Source organism: Dendrobium catenatum, unplaced genomic scaffold (assembly GCF_001605985.2).
Source record: "Dendrobium catenatum unplaced genomic scaffold, ASM160598v2 original_scaffold_244749, whole genome shotgun sequence".
NCBI classification, from domain to species: domain Eukaryota; kingdom Viridiplantae; phylum Streptophyta; class Magnoliopsida; order Asparagales; family Orchidaceae; genus Dendrobium; species Dendrobium catenatum.
The window spans coordinates 168615-190459 of record NW_021563156.1 but is presented as its reverse complement, the minus strand read 5'-3'; the positions used below and the strand labels follow the sequence as shown (position 1 = coordinate 190459).

The following is a 21845-nucleotide window of genomic DNA, read 5'->3' as shown; positions in this document are numbered from 1 at the left end:
GACTGTATTTTTACTGTTTTTTAAAGTAACTTTTTAGTATAAAAATGACTAGTTCAGAAAACTTTTGTATTATAAAGTTATTTTTTTTAAGCACTCAGAAAGTTATCACAAATGAAGCATAAGACTCCAATTTGATGCTTATGGATAAAACAATGCTATTTTATTATGAATTGAGTTGCTAAATGATTAAAAACTACTAATTTTGCTACAAAATCATATGTTGGAATAAAATATATGTGAATTAAGAAAAAAGTTCATCATATTCTATCCAAAAATTTATAATTTAAATTTATTTGATAGAATTACATTTCAATTGCTAAATGATTAATCTCTTCATTTTGGTAATTATTTTGTATGTTGCCAAAGGTGAGTGATTTAGCATGTTTTTATTTATGGTGTATTGTGAGCTTATGCTAGTTGGAGGTATCAATGCTACTTAATGATTTTGGGATTGAAAGTTTGCACTAATTTGAAGCAAATTGCAAGATATTTTGGAGAATAAAGAATGCAAAGGACAAGCTCAAAACATCAAAAAGAAGAGCTGAGATTCAAATAGACATTTAAGAGTAATTTGAGTCATAAAGATGATAGTTTTATAGTGTGCTCTTTGAACTCAATAGGAAATTATTTTATTGAATCTCTTAAAATACTTACAAATTATTTCCAATATTCTAAATTTATTGAAATTTAGTTGAATGAATTTTAACATGAATTTCATGCCAATTTTATCATTATATTGTTTTTTGAACATATTCAAATAATTTTATTGTACAATTAAAAATATGATTATTTATAATGACAATTAAAGTTTTTAAAATGGCTTTCTAGTACAAAAAATATTTGAATTTGAAATTTTTGTATGAGAAAATCATTTTAAAAAAGCAATATAAAAGCTGTCTTATACGAAGCCTAAGATGTTCTACAAATAAATATTCAGATGTTAGACATAAATATACAAGTTGACAATGATATAAGAAATTTTGATTTGATTTGATTCTCAGCAAGAGAGATTATTCTGTGCGGAGATCGGACGCAGAATGCAGTCCGGAGACAAACTGGAATGCGTCACGTAGTGGTACTGACCCGCAGTACCGAGCAATACCGAGCACAGGGGTGACGTGACGCTTTCTAGTTGGTCTCCGGACGACGTTCAGCGTCCGCACAAAACAATTTTTTCAAAATGTGAGGCAGTGGCAAAAAGTATTACTTTGAAAAACAATAGAACTATGTTTAGATGCAATGGAGTAGAAATTATATCAGACTACTCCAACATTATTCAATGAATTAAGAAGAAAAAGGCAAATAGAAAGTACAGTGAATAAAACAAAACTGACAATTCCCACACAACCCTCCTCCATTTAAACAAAGAACAATAATTTGACAAATACAACAAACTGGCAATTCCCCCAAGCTTAAAAAACCAAAAGATTTGACACTCCAAACCCAACTGTGACAAGGAAATCAATAAATCTTCCAAGAAAGCAAATCAGCACTGTAACTGTGACATGAAATTGGTATTTTACAGTAGATTTCTAAACTTTCCATGTCTTTGCAGTGTATAATGCTCCTAAGTTCAACTGGCTCATGAAATGGATAGGTAGTAAGGCTTGTTCAGGAAGAAGAAGGATCATACCTGAAGCCATGGCACTGATGCTAATAAAGGTAAGGAGCTGCTCATTCAAAATACAGGTCTCAGATCCTGAGGCCTGGGGATCATGAGCAGATTCTGGTGAATCAAAGCTTACTTGATCTTTTGGGGGACCATTATCATTCTCACTTCCATTATTATCATGAGACCCCTCAGCACCGTTCGACGATTGTGGCTCATGGCTCTCAAAATGCGATCCAGAGCTTCCATGGCCTTCCTGGGGATTATCGTCGTGCTCGGCATGTCTATCTTCATACAGACTCCCTGCATTGCCATCTTTTGAAGTGCCAGAGATTTGGTCCTGCTTTGCTTCTACTCCAACACGTCTCAGATGTAGCTGCTATTTTTTTTTTAACTTCAGAGCAAGTGAGGTATAAAATGATCCATAAAACTGAAAGATTTAGCTACCTGAAGGTATAGGTTAACCTCATCCGGACGAGAAAGAAAGGGGAAATCGCCTCCAGATTTCATTATAGCTCTTCTTGCACCAGGATATCTTTCATTGACTTGATCTTTTAGTGATTGGGGAATAGCACAATAATCGTTTGTCTGGAAGAAAAAAGATGCCACAGTTGATTACAAATTATATGGTAGCACATTGTTTTCTCCCACCACGCCATCAAAGGCGTGCATAGGTAAAAAGCATTTTTGTTTTAAAAGCATTTTTTTTAAAGCAGTTTGCTTTCCCCCTGCTCGGGGGTACTTATGAGTGACCCCACTTCACCGTAGGTGCTGCACCGGGGTCCCATCCCACCACACGCACCAAAGACGTGCTTGGGGCGGTTTTCAGGGGTCCGCCACAAACATTGAAGTAGGGTTTTAGGTGATTACCCGCCTCGTCATAGGCGGCGCACCGGGGTCCCATCCCACCATGCGCACCACAGGCGTGCTTGGGGCGGTTTTTCGGTCCGCCGCAAACAACGAAAATGGGAATCTGAGTTTAGGAAATCCGTACCTTCGCGGGGTTGGTGAAGTCGGCGAGATGCACAAAACACAACACATTTCCTTTTTTTTTCTTTTTTTTCTCTTTCTTTTTTTTTCTCTTTTTTTTTTCTTTCTTTTTTCTCTTTTTTTTTTGGAGAAATCTCTTTTTTCTTTTTTCTTTTTTTTTCTTTTTTTTTTTTTTTTTTTTTTTTTTTTTTTGCATAAGTACACTCACACATATACACAGGATTAACAATGATAATGCTTTGAAAAAGAAATTAATGACTTTAAATACATTGACTGTCAACATAACTAAAGCTAATTAAAATTTAAAAAAAGTGAAAAGCTAGTACTTAGGAATAGTAATAAAAGTAAGATAAATAAAATAAAATAAAAACTGCTGTTTGGAAGATGGTGGATGGCAGATTTGTGAGCTTGAACCTTAGGATCTTTCCTAAGCAGTTGTAAACTTCTCAACTACACTTATGATGAATGTCAATCGTCAGAGCTCTTTTTTTTTTTTTGCGTGATTATATTTAGAAGTGCAAAGGAAGAATGATCTCCTATATGACTGGAATCTTTCAAGAAGTCCAACAAGTACAAACACATGATTGATTTTAATTTGCATATCTCAAACGATGTAGTAAAATTGTCTAATGGCAATCAAACACATGCAAGCAAGATATCGGCCATGTATCAGCTTACTTAATGCACCCAAAGCTTTTCATTCTCAGTAGATGCAAACACTACAGCACTGTTGGCTCAAGAAAAATAGCACGAATGCATGAATCCCGCTTTGCAGCTGTGGATTTCATTTCCCTTAAGTCAGATTGAAATTAACCAGATTTCCCCTGAGGATAGTGTCAGGGTTTATAGATCTGGGGTTCTTACTTCCTATGAGTGCAAGCACTCATAGTTAATTACCCCTCTTACTATGTAAGAGAGAACTCTCGATTAAGGGATGAATAGAATTTTGATAATTTTTTAGCTCAAATGGTGGGAAGATGGAGTAACCCGATCAAGATCCCATGGTTCCGTCGTCCCGAGTATACCATAGATTTTAGTCTACCAACACTAACAATCATTGACCGTAGTGTCCAGGGAATCTGATTAGCAAGCCATGAGTTTGCCTCCTCTCAGAGATCCAGAGTAGACTGAAGTGGTTAGATATGGATTTTAGTTTGATTTAATTTGGGTTGGGACTAACTACTTCCTTAGAAGTTCGTTAATTTATTTATTTGGGGCTTACAGCTCCAATTAGGAGTTGCCAGGGGATTTAAATTGGTTTTGGGACTTACGACTTTCGTAGAAAGTAGCCCAAGATTTTTATTTAGAATGGGGCTTACTACTCTATTTATGAGTTGCCCAGATAGTTTGTTTAGTTGGGGCTTACGGCTCAATAGGAGTTGCCCAGATAGCTTGATTTAGTTTGGGGTTTACGGCTCTCAATTTAGGCAGTTGCCCACGGCAAGAATTTCAATTGGATAGGTCTTATGGCTTCCTTAGAAGTTGCCTAACGGTGGGTCTTACGACCTAGTCCTGTAAGCTAAGCGGCCCAAGTTATGGGTCTTACAACCTAGTCCTTTAGACTAGGATGCCCATTTGAGGGGTCTAGGATTGTATTATCACCTAAACGTTTCCCTCAGAGGTCGGACTTATTGCTTCTATTAGAAGTGGCCGAGGTTTTAATTGGAGGTTAGGAGTTAGCCGTTAGGTAAATTTTTATCTAAAACTTCTCCCTAAGGTCGGGCTTACGACTTTCCTACGAAAGTTGCCGGGTAGTGGGTCTTACAACCAAGTTCCTATGAACGAGGCTGCCCACGGGTTTGAATTAGATTTGAGATAGGTCTTATTATTTCCCTTAGGAAATTGCCTGAAAAGCGGGTCTTACAGCTTAATCTCTTAGACTAAGATGCATGCCCATAGATTTTTTTTTGTTTGGACAATAATTATGTTCATATTTTTGTGTTTGTAGCTTTTTTTTACTACAATAATTCGGTACTTTACTTTAACACTGCATTGCAGTAGCAAAATTTATTATTTTTCATCATTGGTTTAATTCATTTATGATGCACTGATTCTTATTTATTTATTTGCAGGTACATGGTATTTGCAGCAGTTCATGAAGCTCACAGATAGTCGTAGAAGCAACTGTAGAGTGTTGAGAGTTTTATTAGGTGTTATGTACATGAATTTGTAGAAATTTGTTTGAGTTGTTATCAAGATTTTAGTTAAGTTGTTGTCTGAATTGAATTGTTTTGTTTGAAGCTTTGTTTATGTTGATTTGGGGGGTTAGTTATATGTGTTGATTAATGGAATTTCCACTCCCCCTCCTTTTTATTGCACTTTATTTTATAATTGCTCTAATTTGGTCATTAAATCTCAATGCCCTTGAATTTTAACTAACTCATGAATTTAAACCATTCCGCCGGACTTAAAGTCGACGACACGAGATCTTCATTTTAAAACCATCCTGACCGGATTTAAAGTCGATGGCCCAGGGTCTTCGCATCAGCAAATATATGTTGTTTTATAATTTCAGAAAAAAAAAACAAAAAAGGCTTTTTCATATAATTTATTTAATTCTTTTAAATCAATATTATTAACTGTAGCCTTAATCATTAAAATCTATATTGTTAAATATGACAATCTTTTGTTTGTCCCTTAACAAGTAATTCAACTAAGCTTTTCTTAAGCTTAGAACAAGATCAATATATTGTCTTGGGCATGTCAGGTTTGAATAATTGGAACAATATATAGATTCTTCATAATGGCAAACAACTTATTTTAATCTTTCTATGCAATCAAAGATTTGTTGGATTGAGAGAAAAGACAAAATCATCTTTATATTTAGTTCTGAATTCTCTCTATATATATTTTATAATTGTGCGTGGAGAATTTCAGTAAACAAAGTGTGCACTTTGCTTAGGAATTTCATTACCTAGAAATGAAATGACTAAAAAAAAAATCTGCTTCAAAATAATTAGAGAAAGATTGCTCCATAACGCTACTATTTTCTGCCAGAGAACATTCAACTTCTTGTTTATGTTTAAAGAATTTTAAATCTCATATTTATTATAAATTGCTCATTAATGAATTTTTAATCGATTAGATTAAATAATGAACTAATTATTTTAATTAGTGAAGTTATGACATTGTTCTCAAATAGTGACAAAGGAAATTCGGCAATATTCTAGAAAATTTTCGACAGCCTTCCGGCGTCCCCTGCCCACCGAGAGAATCGGGGCGGCATTTGCCGTAATTTCTTTCCACCCTGATCAAAGATCGACGGCGCGAGGTCTTCGAAATTTATAACCATCATACCCGGATCAAAGATCGACGGCGTATGGTCTTCAAAATTTATAACCATCATACCCGGATCAAAGATCGACGACATATGGTCTTCCAATTTATTTAACTGTTTATAACAAAATTATTACATGCTCATCTCATTTAATGCATTCTCTTTATATATATATATACACACACATATAAAAGAGATCTCATCCTAACACATTGGACATAGTAATGATTATATTTTTCTTTAAATGCATGACATGGCTGAATAGAACTTATTGCCTCTATTCAGATTATTGGTTCCTTTACTTTTTGAAAAGATCTTCAACCAATAAACCTTCTTCAACGTGAAATCTGCAGCCTTGAAATAATAAAATATTATGTTAACAATAGATTTATCTATTGTTAATACTTACACAGGTCGTGTATTTCACAGAGTTGCGGGGTTGTGAAGCGTCGGGTGCAAGTTCTGCAAACAAAACGGAAACGACACAGGAGCAGTTTCGCGTGGGAAGGAGGAAGACGAGCGTTCCCGTGGGCTAGGTTCCGACTTTAACGTGCTGTGTGTTTGTAGTTGGGGTTCAATCGCAAGCAGCAGGAGCAGTCGCCGGTAGGCGTTTTTGATTGAAGGGAGACGAGGAACAAGATTTTGAGAAAAATGCAAGCAAAGAGCGTTAGTTCTCCTTTCTTCTTTTTTTTTTTAGTTTCTTCCTCCCTCTCTTTATTGATTGATTGCCATAAGCCGGTTATTATCACCAAGGATTGCATCGTTTGAGCAAATCGGTGGAATTGAATTAATCTTACGAAGAGATACATCTCTTCAATTTCTTCTCTCCTTTTATTTCAAATTTTTTTATCAATCAATAATTCTCATATACACTCTTTGAAATTAAACCCAACGAACCTTGTGTAAATGTGAGCACATGGTCTTATAAAAATCATTGATTATTTCAAGTATATTTTTGTCAATTATATGGCTTTAAGTTGCATCCTACATAACATTACAGGTCATGCGACATCATAATATTGAATAGTTATTTCATCTTAATATTAATGAAAATTTAGAATTCTAGCCTGTGTGCTAGCATTTTTTTTTTATGTATTTTGACAATAAATATATATATATATATATATATAAATTTCGTCAATGTGTTGGAAATATTAGTCAACAAGCACCTTCATGATTATTTTAATTATTATAACTATAGAAGCTAAGCTAACATCTGGTTAACTTAGAGATCCCTCAAATCATTTTTTTTAAATGAACTTAATAGAAGATAGTATTAATGTAAATAATTATCAGTATTAAGTAATAAGAGTATGATAATACTACGTACAATATGTCAATATTAATAAATAAAATTAACAATTATAATAATGAAACAAAGTAAAGAAGAGGACAGAGAATCTTATATTTGCTTTTTTTTTTTGGAAGGACCTTAGGACGAGCCACAGATTATAAGATTATTTGAATGTGCTGTAGTTTTTTTTTTTTTTTGAGGGCTGATTTATGTAAATTATAGTGAGAAAGTGGGCCGGCCATTAAAGCTTTTGAGTGTGGTATACAGTTTTTTGAGAATAGCTGATTTGGTGGAGGCAAGTATTAGGCCTTAAAGATGAGCTCTTAATGTTAGATCTTTAAGCTAGTGGCACTTCTTTTTATAAACAAATGTTGAGAGTGCAGAAAACAGAAGAACTACTATAGCTTGCCCATGTGAAACAGCAAGATAATGGGTCTTCACGTGAAGACAGGATATGGGAAAAGCAAAGCTGATTACTCCCTTATAGAATAAAGGCAGACGTTGTAGTAAAAGAGCTGAAATGATTTTATTTTCCTTTTTTTTACCTTATCAAGTACGGATTGGCAGAAAGGCTTTCTTTTGTAGTATTCAACTCCTATAACTGGGTTGATTGAAGCTTTGAAGTAGGTGCTTAGAGAGCAAACGAAGGCTCGGGTAAGAGAAGTCGGAGGAAAGATCAGGCGTAGTTGACGAGACTTGACCGTGAAGTTTGCTGTGGACGAACGGTTGCTGGTGGAAGGCTTGAGGGAATGTGCTGAAGCTTGCGAGCTCTGTGAAGTTGAGGCTGGGATGGTAGGGAATATAGGTTGTCTTTGGCTTGGTGGTTTGACGTGGAGAGAACGAACGGGAGTTGAGTGGAGAAGGCTGTTTGTAAGTGTGTTGAATGAAACAGCGAAGAAGAATGAGACTGGAGCTTTCAGTGAGAGAAAGGAAAAACCTCTGAGATTGCTTCCCTTGCTTCGTTTTAAAGAAAGGAGATACCACATTTCAGATCAAGAGCAGCAGTCCGAGGAGCGGGATATCCGGGATTCAGCAGGATTTAGTTCAGAGCTCTCGATACATACGAGGTTAGCAATAAATGCTTGATCTGATCTCCGTTTTGACTTTGATTTCTTTGTTAAATCAATAATAACATTAGCTGATATTTATAACCTAAGATTATTATTAATCTGGAGTAATAATAACGTGCCCCCACGTAGTGGGATAAAGGCTTGATGTTGTTGTTGTTGTTGTTGTAGTAATAATAACGTGTCTATTATCTTAAGAACCATCTTGATTCGCATGTATTTTCCTTCGTTTAGCGTGTTAAACTTGTCGAATATGGAAATTAGATGAATTGATAGTGTATTTAGGGTATTTCCGCTGTCCTGGTCGCAACGACGCAGTCCGTTTTGCGATCAGACTTCATTTGATCATCGTCGAGGCCTCATTTTTAATGAAATGTGTGTTGTCATATTCAAATCATCTCGGAATTTATGCCACAACCTCGAACAATCCAAATTGATAATATATATATATATATTCTTAATTTTGACGACAATACAGACGCAATGACGCAGTCTGTTTCATAATCGGACGTCATGTCGTCTCCGACGAGGCTAATTTTTCTCGTAACTCGAGCCTTTGCATCACATTTGGATCCCCTTTGAAATTTGCGACACCACATCAAACGATCCAATTTGATCTGTAGACATTTAATGCCGACAATGTTCTGGATGCAATGGCGCTGTCCGTTTGTCGATCGGACGTCGTCCGAGCGTCTTCGAGACTTCGGTTTCTTCATAACGCATGCCTTCATATCATATTTAAATTGCCTCGAAATTTGCCATCATCTCAGACGATTCAAATTTATTAAATAAAGTGTATATTTAAAATGTCGAAGATGTTCCAGACGCAATGATGATGTCCGTTTGTCAATCGGACGTCGTTCGAGTATCGTCAATGCCTCGTTTCCATCATAATGCGGGCCTTTATATCATATTTGCATCGCCTAGAAATTCACCATCTCGGATGATCCAAATTTATTAAATAAAATATATATCCTGAATGTCGATGATGTTCTGGACTCAATGACGCTGTCTGTTTGTCGATTGGACATCATTTTGTCTCCGTAGAGAAAATTTTTCTTGTTATGCGCATCTTTGCATTACATTGAGATTCGTGCCACCAATCTAAATATTTCAAATTGAATAAACAAAATATAGTTTTTATAGGTTGGCAACATTTCGGATGCAACAATGAAGTCTGTTTGTCGATTCGGGATTATTTAATCAGTCTCGCGCTTTAATTTTGGGTGTCGGTCGTCCATTTTGACCGATCTCATCCGATTCAATTACGAGGGGCCTCAACCCAGCAAAGTTTAGTGTCCTGATCGCAACGATACCATCCATTTGACATTCAGAGGTCATTTGACCCTTCAAATGATGTGTTGTATCAACCCGTGCGCTGTTCGATCCGACACTTTTATTCTTTTTGCGTGTAGTTTAAGGTATAGGAGTTAACAAATGCCCCCCAACAAATGTGACACGCGCTCAGAGCGAATCACGTTTGTTGTATGTCAGTTGACGGTCTTCAATATCTCTCCTTTTTTTAATTATCATTACTGTTTTTTAACGCATTCTTCTTATTTTCTCTGTGCAGGGAATGTTCCGCTGGCAGAAACTCGACGACCTGCCTCTGAGCGAGCCTAGCGAGGCCGCCATTTGGGAGGCTATTGATAAAGAGGACTCTCTAGATAGTGCTGACGTTCGTGACAGACTGGAGCAGCACCAGAATATGCTGCGAGGGCGAGACATTTTTCACGACTTCTTTGCCCGTTTCCCCTACTCCTAGAACTTCCTCAGGGTTCTATTTCCTTTGAGAACCTAGAGAGGTGGGTCACCAGTCTCAGACTGCAGTACGGGGAGTACCACCCGTTAGAGAGTTCTTTGGCGCAGGTTGGCTGAGTTACCTGTGATGTTCTAGAGCAAGTTGGACAATCGAGTCTACTTAGCCACAGTCAGCTATAGTCGTCACCCCCTCTAGAGTGGCTGAGGGACTCAGCAGTTGGACGAATTCAGAGTCCCATTAGTGGCTATGTTTATTGGTCTCGCTATGTACTTCAGGCACACAGGGAGACTCTCAGGGCAGTTGGGATCTACGAGGCAGTGTATGTCTCGTTGTTCGACTTCGAGCGTCTTCCCACTTTTTGGGCCAGAGGTTTGATTAAGTTTTGGGACGCCGCTCGTAGCACTTGCTGGGTTGGAGCCAGCTCACAATTACCCTTTCAGACTTACAGACGGTTTCCGGGCTTCCCACGTTTGGACACAGTTTCGAGGAGTGTGTGCCTCCAGATGAGCAGTTGTTTCATCGAGTTCCTTTAGTAGGAGGCGATAGGAGAGGCAGGTTGGCACTGCCGGTCGTTTACCATGCACTTTTTCAGCACTACAGATGGACGTATCGGGAGTTATGTTTGTCGAGGTGTGGCCGGGCTGCCATGTCTGCGGACCTTTGGATCCGTAGTTTCCTTCAGGAGAGGTTCTTGTTTCCAGCCGCTACATCACTACACGATCCGTTTGACTTTAGTTTACAGCGTGACAGTTCGTTAACAGAGAAGACTGCTGAGCCCTTTCCTGCTAGTCTTGTTTCTCTTGTTTTACCAGGTGTCGACGGGAACTTACTGCTAGCAGGGTTTTTAGCACTTTGGCTTAACACTTTCTTACTTCCGCTGAAGACGGAGTCTTTGAGATGCATCATTCTCATAGCTGTCAGTCAGTTGTCAGAGGGACAGAGGCTTGCTCTTGCTCCTGCTGTCCTTGCTAGAGTGTACAGAGTTTTACGGACTACTTCTGAGGTCAGCTCTTTGGATGTGCAGGATTCAGCTTTACCGTGGCAGTACTTGTATGCCTAGGTTCACTTGCACGTCCATGGAGCCTTTTTTGTTTAGAGACTATGGCCTACTTTCTGCAGAGAGGGTTCCCCACTGCTCTACGTCTCTTTTAGGCTTCTACTTTTGAGTCGAAAAGAATTAGACTGTTCTTCTTTGCCCCGCAGTCAGTCTCAGACCGATTCACCTTAGTCCACCAGCCAGACACTGTTAGCTTGCCACCCCACCAGAGAAGTACAGTTCTAGTTGACGGAGTTGATCATAGAGGTAGACATACACTACTGCTACGTAGTCAGAGTTTGACGGTTACTGAGTACTTCATTAGCATGCGTCCAGGGTGGTTGTGTCACCGTCAGGGTGGCTTTGTGTCGTTGGAGGGCTACCAGTCCAACAGGGTGGCCAGACAGTTTGGATTTTCATAGGCTATAGCCTACAACAAGCGGGTACTCCTCCCAGGGGTCACAGATGTACTACACATGGGAACGGTTCCACCAGAGACTCATTTTTGTGTTGCAGCTGTGGCTTGGGCGCACTTACTGAGGATAGGAACAGGTTCTAGTTTCCTTTTGGCTCAGCCGTCTGCTCAGACGGCTGTCAGTTACCCCAGACTGTCGTGGGTTCGGCTGTCTTTTGGACTTGCGCTAGAGCACGGTGCTAAGAGGTACGAGCGTTGGATCCGGGAGCTTGGGTCGTTGGGGGGACGTAGGTCCCGTCGGAGTTTTCGAGAGGCCGCTGGTCATAGAGGTACTTATCTACTCCCTTATCCTCTTTTCTTTTTGTCAGCATTTAGTTTGATAGATATTTGGTCATTTGATAAGCATTTCCTTGGTGCAGGACCACACACTGAGCCTCGTACCACTTCTACAGATGTTGTTCCTTCTCCTGCCAGAGTTTCAGATGTAGCACCTGCGCCACCTCAGGCAGAGTCTTCCCGATTTTCCCGCCGGCGGGCCAGTTCTCTGCTTGTTACTTTTTCCAAGAGGTCCGTAAATGCTCGCCCCTCTCCCAAGGACCTTGGGGAGGATGCACAGGAGCCCAGGATGTCAGACTTCACGGGATACAATACACTAGACCCTTCTGCAGACTTCTCTTTCCCAGTAGACCCCTACCGGTCGTTCTGGCCGGGTGAGTCTTCTAGTGCTGTTGTCGCCTCACTTACGGAGTTCTTTGGAGGGCCTCCACACACACTATCGTCATTAGGCTTGGCACCCACGGAGTTTTCTTTCTTCCCTGAGGGCCACCCGACTGACCTTGCGAACCCCTCTCTTGTCCCTACCAGCTACTCGATCGATCTTGCAGGACTTTCTTCTGCTCCAGCCAGCTACCCAGTCGACCTTGTAGGTCCCTCTTCGGCTCTAGCCAGGTGCTCGGCCGACTCTGCGGGTCCATTTTTGACTCCAGCCAATTACCCAGTCGACTCTGCGGGTCCCTCTTCGGCTTCAGCCAGTTACCCGGCCGACTTTGCAGGTCTCTCTACAGGTACATATTTATTATAAATCAATTTATTTTAAATATATTATTATAATATATTCCTCATATTAATTGATTCTAATCTTTTGTGTAGTTTCTGAGGGATATGATTACACTTTGAAGATTATCGGTCATGTTCCTCTACCTCCGACCTTCATGACCACTGAGATGTGTAGTGATTTGGTGCAGCCTCTGAGGACGTTAGTCTTCAGAATTGACCCCAGGTCTCCAGAGTCTTGGCATGACTTTTCTTCTACTGCCAACCAGCTCCTTGGTCTACTTGCCAAGTATGGGGTGAGCACTACTGAGTTACTTTTTTGGGAGGCGGTGTGCCGCGAGGCAGAGCCCTACATCTGGCAACTAAGCTCCCTCTCGATCACCCGGTCTACGGTTACACTTCCAGAGCTAGAGGGAATTGTTGTCAGTTGTAGAGCGAGGGCTGATGGTGCTCACGACCTACAGGACCGTAATGTAGAGATTCTGAGGAGACACCGTCAGAGTACTTCTGACATGACTCAGGAGGAAGATGGGCTGACAAATCATATGCAGAACATCTGGAGGGACTTCACGCAGGCTATGTCTCGGAGGCTTCACATACAGGAGAGACGTAGCCGACGAGATCGTCTCATTAAAAGGGAGGAGCAGCATCACAGATCTTTGCAGCAGGAGGTGCTGGATGCAGACGCTTCGCTAGCACGGGCTGTGGAGAAGTTTCAGATCGCTTAGTCAGAGTTTCAGACCTTGGCTGGGATCACTGACAGGCTGGAGAAGTTACGGGCTCGACTTTTCTTACACGTTCTCGTTCGTTGTTGTTTTGGTTTGTACTTTTTGTAGCATCTTGGGTCTCAATGTACTTGTAACTCATGATGATTATTATATATATATGGAGGATTTTTTTGTTTCTTTTATTTTTTTTGTACTCTGAGCTGAGTTGAGCTTTGTGCTGGAATTGTACTATGAGTTTTAATTTTATACTCGTGTTGTTGGTATCACAGGGAATTTTTAATATTTATTTGGAGATCTTGGCACGCAGCGCGATGTCGATCCAAATAAATATTTAAAATACCCTCGTGATATAAACAACACAAGTCTAAAATTCAAACTCAGAATACAATTCCAGCACACAGCTCAACACAGCTCAGAGTACAAAAAAAAAGAAAAAAAACAAAAAAAAAAAACTTCATATTGTATAATAATCATCATGAGGTACAAGTACATTGAGACCTAAGACGCTACAAGAAGTACAAACTAAAATAACAACGAACAAGGACGTGTCAGAAAAAGAGAGCCCGTAACTTCTCCAGCCTGTCACTGATCTCGGCCAAGGTCTGAAACTCTGACTGAGCGATCTGAAACTTCTCCACAGCCCGTGTTAGCGAAGCGTCTGCATCCAGCACCTCCTGCAGCAAAGATCTGTGACGCTGCTCCTCCCCTCTAATGAGACGATCCTGTCGGCTACATCTCTCCTGTATGTGAAGCCTCTGAGACATCGCCTGCGTGAAGTCCCTCCAGATGTTCTGCATATGGTTTGTCAGCCCATCTTCCTCCTGAGTCATGTCAGAAGTACTCTGACGGTGTCTCCTCAGAATCTCTACATTACGGTCCTGTAGGTCGTGAGCACCATCAACCCTCGCTCTAAGACTAGCAACCATCCCCTCTAGCTTTGGAAGTGTAACCGTAGACCGGGTGATCGAGAGGGAGCTTAGTTGCCAGATGCAGGACTCTGCCACGCGGCACACCGCCTCCCAAAAAAGTAACTCAGTAGTGCTCACCCCATACTTGGCAAGTAGACTAAGGAGCTGGTGGGAAGTAGAAGAAAAGTCGTGCCAAGACTCTGGAGACCTGGGGTCAATTCTGAAGACTAACGTCCTCAGATGCTGTACCAAATCACTACACATCTCAGTGGTCATGAAGGTCGGAGGTAGAGGAACATGACCGATAATCTTCGAAGTATAATCATATCCCTCAGGAACTATACAAAAGATTAGAATTAATTAATATGAGGAATATATTATAATAATATATTTAAAATAAATTGACTTATAATAAATATGTACCTATAGAGAGACCCGCAAAGTCGGCCGGGTAACTGGCTGAAGCCGAAGAGGGACCCGCAGAGTCGGCTGGGTAATTGGCTGGAGTCAAAAATGGACCCGCAGAGTCGGCCGAGCACCTGGCTAGAGCCGAAGAGGGACCTACAAGGTCGACTGGGTAGCTGGCTGGAGCAGAAGAAAGTCCTGCAAGATCGATCAAGTAGCTCGCAGGGACAAGAGAGGGGCTCGCAAGGTCAGTCGGGTGGCCCTCAGGGAAGAAAGAAAACTCTGTGAGTGCCAAGCCTAATGACGACAGTGACAAAAAGAAAAGAGGATAAGGGAGTAGATAAGTACCTCTATGACCAGTGGCCTCTCGAAGACTCCGACGGGACCTACGTCCCCCCAACGACCCAAGCTCCCGTACCCAACGCTCGTACCTCTTAGCACCGTGCTCTAGCGCAAATCCAAAAGATAGTCGAACCCACGACAGTATGGGGTAACTGACAGCCGTCTGAGCAGACGGCTGAGCCAAAAGAAAACTAGAACCTGTCCCCATCCTCAGTAAGTGCGCCCAAACACAGCTGCAACACAAAAATAAGTCTCTGGTGGAACCATTCCCATGTGTAGTACATCTGTGACCCCTGGGAGGAGTACCCGCTTGTCGTAGGCTGTAGCCTGTTAAAATCCAAACTGTCTGGCCACCCTGTTGGACTGGTAGCCCTCCAACGACACAAAGCCACCCTGACGGTGACACAACCACCCTGGACGCATGCTAATGAAGTACTCAGTAACCGTCAAACTCTGACTACGTAGCAGTAGTGTATGTCTACCTCTATGATCAACTCCGTCAACTAGAACTGTACTTCTCTGGTGGGGTGGCAAGCTAACAGTGTCTGGCTGGTGGACTAAGGTGAATCGGTCTGAGACTGACTGCAGTGCAAAGAAGAACAGTCTAATCCTTTCTGACTTAAAAGTAGAAGCCTAAAAGAGCCGTAGAGCAGTGGGGAACCCTCTCTGCAGAAAGTAGGCCATAGTCTCTAAACAAAAAAGGCTCCATGGACGTGCAAGTGAACCTAGGCATACAAGTACTGCCACAGTAAAGCTGAATCCTGCACATCCAAAGAGCTGACCTCAGAAGTAGTCCGTAAAACTCTGTACACTCTAGCAAGGACAACAGGAGCAAGAGCAAGCCTCTGTCCCTCTGACAACTGACTGACAGCTAAGAGGATGATGCATCTCAAAGACTCCGTCTTCAGCGGAAGTAAGAAAGTGTTAAGCCAAAGTGCTAAAAACCCTGCTAGCAGTAAGTTCCCGTCGACACCTGGTAAAACAAGAGAAACAAGACTAGCAGAAGGAAAGGGCTCAACAGTCTTCTCTGTTAACGAACTGTCACGCTGTAAACTAAAGTCAAACGGATCGTGTAGTGATGTAGCGGCTGGAAACAAGAACCTCTCCTGAAGGAAACTACGGATCCAAAGGTCCGCAGACATGACAGCCCGGCCACACCTCGACAAACATAACTCCCGATACATCCATCTGTAGTGCTGAAAAAGTGCATGGTAAACGACCGGCAGTGCCAACCTGCCTCTCCTATCGCCTCCTACTAAAGGAACTCGATGAAACAACTGCTTATCTGGAGGCACGCACTCCTCGAAACTGTGTCCAAACGTGGGAAGCCCGGAAACCGTCTGTAAGTCTGAAAGGGTAACTGTGAGCTACTCTGCTCCAACCCAGCAAGTGTTATGACCGGCGTCCCAAAACTCAATCAAACCTCGGGCCCAAAAAGTGGGAAGACGCCCGTAGTCGAACAACGAGACATACACTGCCTCGTAGATCCCAGCTGCCCTGAGAGTCTCCCTGTGTACCTGAAGTACATAGCGAGCATAATAAACATAGCCACTAATGGGGCTCTGAATTCGTCCAACTGCTGAGTCCCTCAGCCACTCTAGAGGGGGTGACGACTGTAGCTGACTGTGGCTAAGTAGACTCGATTGTCCAACTTGCTCGAGTGTGTCCGCTGCTGGCACTAGAACATCACCGGTACCTCAGCCAACCTGCGCCAAAGAACTCTCTAATGGGTGGTACTCCCCGTACTGCAGTCTGAGATTGGTGACCCACCTCTCTAGGTTCTCAAAGGAAATAGAACCCTGAGGAAGCTCTAGGAGTAGGGGAAGCGGGCAAAGAAGTTGTGAAAAATGTCCTGCCCTCGCAGCATATTCTGGTGCTGCTCCAGTCTGTCACGAACGTCAGCGCTATCCTGAGGGTCCTCTTTATCAATAGCCTCCCAAATGGCGGCCTCGCTAGGCTCGCTCGGAGGTAGGTCATCGAGTCTCTGCCAGCGGAACATTCCCTGCACAGAGAAAATAAGAAGAATGTGTTAAAAAGCAGTAATGATAATTAAAAAAGGAGAGCTACTGAAGACCGTCAACTGACATACAACAAACGTGATTCGCTCTGTGCGCGTGTCACATTTGTTGGGGGGCATTTGTTGACCCCTATACCTTAAACTACACGCAAAAAGAACAAAAGTGTCGGATCGAACAGCGCAAGGGTTGATACAACACATCATTTGAAGGGTCAAATGATCTCTGAATGCCAAATGGATGGTATCGTTGCGATCAGGACACTAAACTCTGCTGGGTTGAGGCCCCTCGTAATTGAATCGGATGAGATCGGTCAAAAGGGACGACCGACATCCAAAATTAAAGCGCGAGACTGATTAAATAATCCCGAATCGACAAACAGACTTCATTGTTGCATCCGGAATGTTGCCAACCTATAAAAACTATATTTTGTTTATTCAATTTGAAATATTTAGATTGAGGGCACGAATCTCAATGTAATGCAAAGATGCGCATATCAAGGAAAATTTTCTCTACAGAGACAAAATGATGTCCAATCGACAACAGGCAGCGCCATTGCGTCCGGAACATCATCGACATTCAGGATATATATTTTATTTAATAAATTTGGATCATCCGAAATGGTGGTGAATTTCTAGGCGATGCAAATATGATATAAAGGCTCGCGTTATGATGGAAACGAGGCATCGACGATACTCGAACGACGTCCGATTGACAAACGGACACCGTCATTGCGTCCGGAACATCGTCGACATTCAAAATATACACTTTATTTAATAAATTTGGATCGTCTGAGATGATGACAAATTTCGAGGCAATTCAAATATGATATGAAGGCATGCGTTACGAAGAAACTGAAGCCTCAAAGACGCTCGGATGACGTCCGATCGACAAACGGACAGCGTCATTGCATCCAGAACATTGTCGGCATTAAATGTCTACAGATCAAATTGGATCGTTTGATGTGGTGTCGCAAATTTCAAAGGGGATCCAAATGTGATGCAAAGGCACGAGTTACGAGGAAAATTAGCCTCGTCGGAGACAACATGAAATCCGATCATGAAACAGACTGCGTCATTACGTCTGGAATGTCGTCAAAATTAAGAATATATATATATATATTATAAATTTGGATTGTTCGAGGTTGTGGCATAAATTCCGAGATGATTCGAATATGACAACACACATTTCGTTAAAAATGAGGCCTCGACGATAATCAAACAAAGTCTGATCGCAAAACGGACTGCGCCTTTGCGACCAGGACAGCGGAAATACCCTAAATACACTACCAATTCATCTAATTTCCATATTCGACAAGTTTAATACGTTAAACGAAGGAAAATACATACGAATCGAGACTAGCCTTAATCGAAAGTTCTCTCTTGTGATCGGGAGAGGTAATTAACTATAGGGGCTTGCGCCTATAGGAAACCAGAACTCAGATCATAAAATCCTCACAAAATGAGGGCGAAATCTCTGGGTAGTGTCTTATCTACAAACCCATCTGCCTTCCAAAATTTACCCCGGAACTTATTCAGTTAAAACTCCATCGCCGAATAAAAAAGAAAAGGCGGGCGGAGGCCGGGGCCGAATTTTCGGAGCCCACACACATCAATATATCACCATTTGTAACATTTTTCCACTTTCAGGTGATTGTGATTGTGATTATTGCATGCTCTGTAGCATAATTTTAAACCATCTCCTTCCTTCTTTTAACCACCTGAGACATCAACTATGCAGCAATAAGCTTACGTCCAAGTGATATATAGGCTCTGACAAGTGTTTTCAGATCTCCCAAAGGAGGAGAGCTTAGTGAGAGTTTTAACTGCGGATGCAGACCAACAGAGAATCACAGCCAGCTAACATTGATGGACTATTGTTTAAATGAAGGTGGTGCAAACAGTTGGCCATAGCGGCTCAAGGAAGAATACAGTTGTTGCAACTCCATTTGAAGCCTTATTAGGACCAAAGCAGCCTAGCAATGTCGCATGAAGCTCTAATTAGGTTTCAATATCCCCAATCGTGTAGACCAGGACAAGGCATTAAGTTGTCAACAAACTAGCCAAGATTGATGTAATTGAGGAGGGGCTGGACAACACCAAAGAAGAGAGAAACCAAGCGATCGATTATCAATGTATTATTCGTTGACAAAGGTCCTTCACTTCTTATAAAGGATAGGAGACTGAGAAGTTTCTAGTTACAGGCTCCACTGTCAACGTAGTTGGAGGTTTTGGTTTGCTTGGCCACCAGATGTAACATCCATGCAAGACATTGGAGCCAACTCAACATAAAGCTCAAATCAAAGCCTCCAAGGACATGTCATCACTTAGTCATTATTAGGAAGTTGAGATAGTTGAGAACATGGGGGATAGCTAATGGGGAGCATGTGATGTTTTTTGAACTTGTTACCGGTGAGTATCTCAGGTAAGACGAAGGGGAATGTAGCAAACAATAATGACCCACAATGGACTATGAACAAGTTTCATGGTTTGAAACATTCAGCCTTCTTCTTATCCACTTCATTCAAGCTAATGATCCTAACATTAAAGTGATAGTCTTTCAGAGAAATAAACTAAAAATTCAATAATTTCATTTTTTGTGATCAAATAGACCTAAAGAATAACATACCATCTCCAAAGACAAAATGATATTTTACAATGAATTAAACATAAAAATATAGGATTAGGAAGATGACTAATAAGATAAGATTTATTTTATGATGGGTTACAAGTTTCCTATAAATAAATGTTCTTTGTTTAATAACATCCAAAGAGAAGTGATCTTCTAAGAAAACTCTCAATTAAAGTAGTGGTAAATATATTTATGATTTCAAAATTCAAAAAATGATACACATTTGAAATTTCAGAAGTGATTAGCTCAAAGTGGAACAATTTTTTTTCAAATACCAAAAGATGAAAAATAAGGAACACTAGATTCTGAAAAACTTCAGAAATTCTACAAACTATCTCATGTCGGGCATTAAATTTTTGAAGATTTATATTTATTGTTTAAGCTATGCATTCTATTAGAAATTTTGAACTTACATTTCATCAATACAAGATTGAGAAAAAACCAAAGAGATGTAAACTTATAAAGTTAGAATGTAGCAAATGAGAAAATATTAAATCAGGTACTAAAGCTAAAGTGAAAACAACTACACAAATAAAAACTCAAACCTATATATAAATAAATACAAGTGACTCACAACTTCCAACCCCACCAATAATTTAACAAGACCCAACTCTCATAGAAATACAATCCTACCTAGAAAGGATGTAAGCTAAACCCATTAATCAGTTTATTGACATGTAACTACTTCTGAAACCCCCAACTACCCCACGAATGAAAGCGACATCCACGACACAACCGTCGTCCATGATCGCACAACTGCTCCCCCTCAACACAAAATAGTGAAATGGCTCCCATTCTCACACACACTTTCAAAAACACGCACACAGAACCGAAGGCAAGAAGTTTTGGTGACTCACCTCTTCCTTCAGAACAATCCTTCTGCTCTAGCAATCAGGATCTCTCTCGATCTTGACCTCTGCTCCCGCCGAAGTTCGCCAAGTCATCTGCTCCATTCAGCGTGAAGAAGTCGGCTGAAATCCTCCGAGCAAACCGTGCCCTAGCCGACCCGACTTGCATCTGCGTCGTTGGCCATCACCTGCTTTGGCTGAACTCCCTCCAACCGCCAGTGCGACGCTGAACTCCGGCCACAACTCCCACCAAGACCAACGCTTGGTCCCGTGGTCTCCGCCTGTCCCGATCGGGCCATGCCCGTCTCTCTCTCTCTCTCTCTAATTAATATATTAGAATGATATATTATATACTATAGATATATTATATTATAATATATTATAATATATATCATATAATAAAATAAAAAAAGAAGTGAGAAGAGGTTTTCAAGTAGGCACCGCAAGAAGAGCAATTTCAAGGAAGTCCTGGGGTTGATACGGTCCCCCGAAGCCCTTGGCCGTCGAGATTATCCGACCGTGGGAGCGCAGACACTACTTTTCCAATCTCCTCGCCGTTGATTCGCTCCAGCAGAGTCGAGCCACTTCCTTACCTCCCGGCGCCGGAAGGCTGCCAAAATTTCCTCCAAATTTTCAACAAGCAACCAGCATTCAATTATTTGCAACCAATCATCGTCAATTATAGCTTACAAAGATCAATTCCGGGACACAACAGCATCTCGAAGACCCTGGCTGTAGATTCACTCCGGCATGGCGGACTTGAAAGGGCAAATGCCCTCCTTAGCTCCCGACGCCAGGGAGGGGACACCGAAAGGCTGCTGAAATTTTATAAAAAATTCAGGATTTAGAAAATTTTTGGACTTATACGAATTTTTGAGAAAAGTGGAGAACATTCAATCAAGCAAAAATAAATTAGTATCATTTGATCAATTAATTAAATTATTTTATCCAGCAGATCGCGCACATTAGAAGACTCGAAGACTCCTTTTGGGATCGACTCGTTCTCCCAATCTCCTCGCCGTTGATTCGCTCCGGTCGAGTCGAGCCGAAAGGGAAAATGCCCTCTTTACCTCCCGGCGCCAGGGACTGCCGAAATTTGCTCGAAACTTTTGACCAAAATTTTGGGGAGATCGAAAAAACAACTTGGGATTAACTTATTAAATCAAAAATCCTAAATTAACTAAAGGCATTTAATTCAACATTAAGTCTCTTAATTAATTTAACTAACCAACTAAAACAAAATCCCTTAAATAAAATCAACTAACATAAATTGGAATAATCAATAATTAAAAAAAAGGAAAAATCATGTACGACTTCATAGATCTAACATATTTATGATGATTAAGGTGGTGGAGGAAATGATAGCTAATGAGAATAATAAATCTTTCATCGTATTTATCTCAACATGGTTGAGATGCTTAACAACACTTTGGAAAGACTATAGTCGATTGAAGTTCACAAATCT

General features: G+C 40.9%; 1 protein-coding gene across 3 annotated transcripts in view; it reads right to left on the bottom strand.

Annotated features, from left to right (window-relative positions):
• Positions 1–1229: 1229 nt before the first annotated feature.
• The window catches only part of LOC110097086 (maspardin), a 64454-nt gene continuing 43838 nt past the window's right edge, over positions 1230–21845 (bottom strand). For 2 of the 3 annotated variants that reach the window (XM_020823318.2, XM_028692624.1), the window contains exons 7-8: positions 2057–2197; positions 1230–1988 (exon numbers count right to left, since the gene is read on the bottom strand). In XM_020823318.2, coding sequence (XP_020678977.1) covers positions 1533–1988; positions 2057–2197 — 597 coding nt within the window. In that variant the 3' untranslated portion in view covers positions 1230–1532. The remainder of the gene's footprint in view (positions 1989–2056; positions 2198–21845) is intronic. The other variant, XM_020823319.2, reaches the window with a different exon arrangement.